The sequence below is a fragment of the Colobus angolensis genome, unplaced genomic scaffold (genome assembly GCF_000951035.1).
Source record: "Colobus angolensis palliatus isolate OR3802 unplaced genomic scaffold, Cang.pa_1.0 Scaffold28, whole genome shotgun sequence".
Classification (NCBI taxonomy): domain Eukaryota; kingdom Metazoa; phylum Chordata; class Mammalia; order Primates; family Cercopithecidae; genus Colobus; species Colobus angolensis.
Window position 1 is genome coordinate 5711381 of NW_012116043.1, and position 6220 is coordinate 5717600.

The following is a 6220-nucleotide window of genomic DNA, read 5'->3' on the forward strand; positions in this document are numbered from 1 at the left end:
CTCGGCCTCCCAAAGTGCTGGGATTACAGGCGTGAGCCACCCCGCCCGGCCATGAATTGACTTTTTAAAAGAGCTGGGTTCTGTGTGGAAAATAGTCTGTAGCTGGTTACCTGTGGAAGCTGAAAACCAGTTAGGAAGTTATTGTATTCAACTCAGGTGAGAGAAATTGGTACTGAGACTGGGGTGAGAATGGTGCTACTGAGAAGTGGTTAGAACGTGGATGTACTGGGGAAGTAGAGCTGATCAGATGTGTTGATGAATTGGATGCAGAATATGAGAGCAAGAGAGTCGTCATAGTGACTCAGGTTTTTGTCCTGAGAACCTGAAAGAATGTCGTCGTATTTTCTCTGATGGGGAAGACTAGAGGAGGAGCAGTTTTGGAGGGGGCTAGGAATCCAGTGCAGTTTTAAGCAGGTGAGTTTGAGATGCCACTCACACACCCCTTGAGAGCTGTCAAGTTGACACTTCCATATATAAAATTGGAGGTTAGGACGGATCAGAACTTGACCTTAAAGGAGAACATATATTCAGGGCAACTTGAATCTATGCTCCCAATGAAAAAATAATAATTAAAAAATAATATCTTAGGCCAGGTGCAGTGGCTTCTGCCTGTAATCCCAGCACTTTAGGAGGCCAAGGCGGGTGGATCACGAAGTCAGGAGTTTGAGACCAGCCTGACCAACATAAAGAAACCCCGTCTCTACTAAAAATACAAAGTTAGCCGGGTCTGATGGTACATGCCTATAATCCCAGCTACTCAGGAGGCAGAGGCAGGAGAATCGCTTGAACCGAGGAGGTTCAGCCGGAGGTTGCAGTGAGCTGAGATTGCGCCATGGCACTCCAACCTGGGCAACACGAGCGATATTCTGTCTCAAAAAATAATAATAATAATAACTTGACTTTTAGAGGTAGTAAGCCTCCTAACCCGTGGTTAGGATGAACCACCTGGGTAGTGAAAGTGAAGAGGAGGATTGAGACCTAGGCACTCTAATATATAGAAGATAGAGGGATGAGAAGAGTCTAGCACAGAAGACTGAGGCTCAGTCAGCAAGGAAAGAAGAGAACGGAGAAGTATGTCCTAGAAGACAAGGGAGGAAGATGTTTTTAGGAGGAAGGAAAAATCATGTCAATTGTTGCAGATAGGTTAAGAAAGATGAAGAGTGAGAACTGTCCATTGAATTTGGCTGCATGGAGGTCATTGGGAAGCTCCAGTGTTAGGAGCTCAGCCCAATGATAGGTATAGAAGCATTACTGGAAATGTCCAAGAGAGAGGGCAGTGTCATTAAAAAAATGGAGGCCAGGCACAGTGGCTCAGCACCTGTAATCCCAGCACTTTGGGAGGCTGAGGCGGGAGGATTGCTTGAGGCCAGGAGTTTAAGACCAGCCTGAGCAACATAGCAAGACCCTATTTCTAAAACAATAAAAAAATTAGCTGTGTGTAGTGGCACAACTACTCGGAAGACTGAGGCAGGAGGATCATTTTAGCTCAGGACTTTGAGGTTACAGTGAGCCAAGATCATGCCACTGCATTCCAGCCTGGACAACAGAGCAAGACCCTGTCTCAAAAAAAAAAAAAATTGTATATGTGAGGCCAGGTGCAGTGGCTTGTGGCTATAATCCTAACACTTTGGGAGGCTGAGTCGGGTGGATCACTTAAGCTCAGGAGTTCGAGACCAGCCTGGGCAACATGGCAAGACTCTGCCTCGACTAAAAATACAAAAAAATAGCTGACCATGCTTGTGGTCCCAGCTTCTTGGGAGGCTGAGGTGGGAGGATCGTTTGAGCCTGGCAGGCGGAGGTTGTAGTAAGCCAAGATTGCACCACTGTACTCCAGCCTGGGCGACAGAGACCCTATCTCAAAACAAACAAAAAAGTGTATGTGTGTGCGTTTGGTGTATGTGTAAGGAGAGAGACAGGCAGACAAAAATGTTAAATTACTAACAGTTGTTCAATCTAGGTGAAGGATACATTGGGTGTTCATTGTACCACTTTTCCAACTTGTCTGTATGGAATTTTCAAAAGGAATTGGAGGGACAAGAAAAGAGTGAATGGGAAGAAAGGAAATGGAAACAATAACTAAAGGGTCTGCACGTCTTGCAAAGAGAAGCAATGAAGTGGGGCACTGGAGGGAAATGTGAGAGTCAAGGTTTTCATTTTTTGTTTGAATTCTGGAGATAGATAGTCATGATCCAATACAGAGGAAAAACAGTGATCTAGGAGAGAGAGGGAACTGACGATGTAGTTTCTACTTACACATAAAAGTCTGGCTCCTTAATAACTAGGAAGTTATTATTTCTAATAATTCCATCCAAAATAAATTGTTAAAACAGTTAATCATAGTCTTACATTATTTAATGTCTTTTTTTCCTGCTTAAATAGCAATATTTTTTGACTTGTCTTCTGCAGGTTGTAGGAAGTGTCCTGTATTTTACTAATTTTTGCCTTGATAAATTGGGGCAACCGCTTCTAAATGAAAACCCTCAGCTTTCCGAAGGATGGGAAATACCCAAGTATCCTACATAGTGAATGAAGATCTTTTATGCATCTTACCATTAAGTTCACCTTTAAAACAATTTCCAAATTTTGCAGACCATGATAACTATTCCTTAATAAAATTCACTAAAGGTACCATCAAGTCTTCAGCCACATTGTTTCTCTAGAAGGGCAAGAAATACAAGTAAAGGCAAAAAGGTTTGTGTGGGGAGTTGTTTTGTTTTACTTATTTACTTTTTTAACCAAAATCATAAACTTTTGGCTTGAAAAGTTAATGTTCTTTACTGCTGGTTTACTCTAAGGTTAATTACAGATCGAGCTAGAATTTTAATCCATACATATATATTAAACGTTTAAATGGATCATCTGCTTCTTGGAATTCATTGGTTCTCATCTAATGTGCCTGGGCGGGTGGAAAAGTGTAATTGTTGCTGTCAATTTGATTGCAGTCTTATAACCATCTGCCTTCTTTCCATGTTACCTAATGGAAATATGATCATCTGTTCACCTCGATTCTGTTGTTAACCACTGAAAAAACTCAAAAGAGGTAACAGATCAGTCAGGAACAGAAGGGTTCTTGGTTAAAAGACTCTGCATAGTACTATTTAAATCACTCAATACAGGAGATTAAAGCGTACTTCTTGTTGCAGATATTAGTGATCTGTGATCAACTTGCTTTCTTGTTTCTCTGATACACTTTGCTGTCATATAGAATTTTATTGATTTGCTTTTCTATTTTTATTTACATTATAAAAATCTTTGTCTTTTGACCAAATAGGCCAAAGCCTCACTGTTTCAATTGTGGTTCTGAAGAACACCAAATGAAAGATTGCCCAATGGTAAATTTTTCTCATGTTAAGAAAAGTCTTTGAACAAGAGCTTTCTAATGTTTTCAACACATTTATGGTATTGTGTGACATGAAAGAACTTTCTTTGTTACTTTCCTGTAGTCCTTTAATTTGAAATCTTTTCAAATTTGTGTTTATATTTTAAGACATTAAATTTTTTTAGTAAATAATTTAAAATAGTACTCTCTGTATTTGATATGAATAAACAGAGTTAAATTGTAGAGTTTATCCTAAAAACTTGATTTAATTTATGATAATACTGAGGTAATAAATAGACTGCTCCTTTCCTTACTTATTTTTCTAAAATATTCACTCTCTTTTACACTTGTTTGTCATACATTAAAACTAAAATAATCTGTTTATTTGATCTAAAAAACGTATTTAATTTCTGAAATATTACTGAGTTGCATGAAACTATCCTTTTCAAATGTGTCATGATGTAGCCTCGGAATGCTGCTCGAATAAGTGAAAAGAGAAAAGAGTATATGGATGCCTGTGGGGAAGCAAACAATCAGAATTTCCAGCAGCGATACCACGCAGAAGAAGTAGAAGAAAGATTTGGAAGATTCAAGCCAGGAGTTATTAGGTATTAATGGCATTTTACCATAGGTCATTTTTATTTCCCTAGCGTTTGGAATGTTCTCTGTCTCTTCAGGCTAATTATCGGGATGTAAGTGTACTCTGCCAAAGCCCTAGGTAATATACGTTAATTCATTTAGAAACATTTCTTGAAATTTTAATTATATTTGTTAGACATCATGGTATGTAATATCAGCAAGAAATGTTTTAAAATACCAGAATATTATGTATGTGTTTTCATGCAAACAAGAATTCATTATTTTTCTTCCTCCTTTATTTTTACTTAGTGAGGAACTTCAAGATGCACTAGGTGTGACAGACAAGAGTCTTCCACCTTTTATCTATCGGATGCGCCAGCTAGGGTACCCACCAGGGTGGCTCAAAGAGGCTGAATTGGAGAATTCGGGGCTTGCACTGTATGATGGAAAAGGTATAGTATCTTAAGTTAGAGAAGTCACCTTAAGTGTTTCCTTTTTTTTTTATTAAAGAATCAACAAAATGTGATAGGAATGGCTGACTTCTTTGATATGTGCTAACTAAAACATATCATGATGATATTTCCTTGGTAAATTTTACAAGGAAGGAACTAAAATTTCAGTGAGTTCATAGATTATCTGATGGTTTTCTGGGCTTGCTCAGGTACTATCTAGGCCAGAGTATCACCTCTCCAGCCAGTCCTCATAAGCTCTTACCTTTCTCAGTAATAATAACAGATGCCAGGAGACCTGTAAAATGTGAAATACAGAAAACCTCTAATAGTTTAGAACTTCTCTCCTAGATACCTACTCTAGAAAGATACACATATGCAAAATAAACTGTATGTATACAAGAATCTTTTTGTATCATTGAATATGATAGTGAAAAATCTAAGACAACATTAAGGCCCTAAAGAAAAATGGTTAAATAAATTGGTAGTTCTGAGCTGTGGACTCCCTGCAACATATGAAGAGTGGGAATAAATCTGTATGAGCTGACATGGCAAAATCTTTGTGCAATATTGAGTTATTAAAAAGCAGGTTTCGGCTGGGCACAGTGACTCATGGCCATAATCCCAGGATTTTAGAAGGCCGAGGTAGATGGATCACTTGAGGTCAGGAGTTCAAGACCAGCCTGGCCAAGATGGTGAAACCCGGTCTCTACTAAAACAAAAATTAGCCAAATGTGGTGGCGGGCGCCTGTAATCCCAGCTACTTGGGAGGCTGAGGCAGTGGGTAGATCGCCTGAGCTCAGGCGTTTGAGACCAGCCTGGGCAACATAGTGAAACCCTGTCTGTACTAAAAATACACAGCCTATCCTGGTGTGGTTGTGCGTGTGTGTAGAACCAGCTATTCAGGAGGCTGACGTGGGAGGATCACTTGAGCCTGAGAGGCAGAAGCTATAGTGAGCCAACATAGTGCCACTACACTCCAGTCTGGGTGACAAAGCAAGACCCTTTCTCAAAAAAAAAAAAAAAATTCTGTCCTAATGGTTAAGAAAAATTAGAATTAAAATTGAAAGCCATTTCAAAACTAATTCTGTTGCCATGAGTATAAGCACTTTCCAGGTGTACTTTTGGTCTGGGGAGGGATATGTATTGACATTTAGCAATATTAACACTTTTTATGGTCTGTAATAGATAGCACTGATGGGGAAACAGAAGTTGGAGAAATACAGCAGAATAAAAGTGTCACTTATGATCTCTCAAAATTGGTCAACTATCCTGGTTTTAATATATCTACTCCCAGAGGAATTCCAGATGTAAGTATATTTATTTTTTAAAATTATCATGTGATGTGATATTATTATGTTAAAGATTGGTCAGAATATTAACTTGTTGGCTAGGCATGGTGGCTCACACCTGTAATCCCAACACTTTGCGAGTCCGAGGCAAGATGATCGCTTGAGCCCCAGAGTTTGAGACCAGCCTGGGCAACATAGCAAGACTTTGTCCCTACAAAAAAATTTAAAAACTAGCCAAGGGTGGCGGCACATGCCTGTAGTCCTGGCTATTAGGGAGGCTGGGGTGGGAGGATTACAGAGGTTACAGTGAGGTGAGATCACACGAGACCCTGAGTCAGAAAATAATTACTTAATTCATATACACGTACAAATTTATATAGTAGTTACTATTTAAAGGAATAAATGTGTTACTTGTTTACTTTTTTTTTTTTTTTTGATATTGTGTCTCGCTCTATTGCCCAGGCTGGGGTGCAGTGGTGTGATCTTGCCTCACTGCAACCTCTGTCTCCCGGGTTCACACCATTCTCCTGCCTCAGACCCCCGGCTAATATTTTTTTTTGTATTTTTAGTAGAGACGGGGT

The 6220-nt window shown here is 39.4% G+C and overlaps 1 protein-coding gene across 1 annotated transcript in view; it reads left to right on the forward strand.

Annotated features, from left to right (window-relative positions):
• ZCCHC8 (zinc finger, CCHC domain containing 8) overlaps positions 1-6220 on the forward strand; it is a 33389-nt gene that overhangs the window by 17652 nt on the left and 9517 nt on the right. The window contains 6 exon segments of the mRNA XM_011948486.1: positions 2407-2510; positions 2626-2691; positions 3272-3332; positions 3785-3927; positions 4208-4350; positions 5536-5657. Coding sequence (XP_011803876.1) covers positions 2407-2510; positions 2626-2691; positions 3272-3332; positions 3785-3927; positions 4208-4350; positions 5536-5657 — 639 coding nt within the window.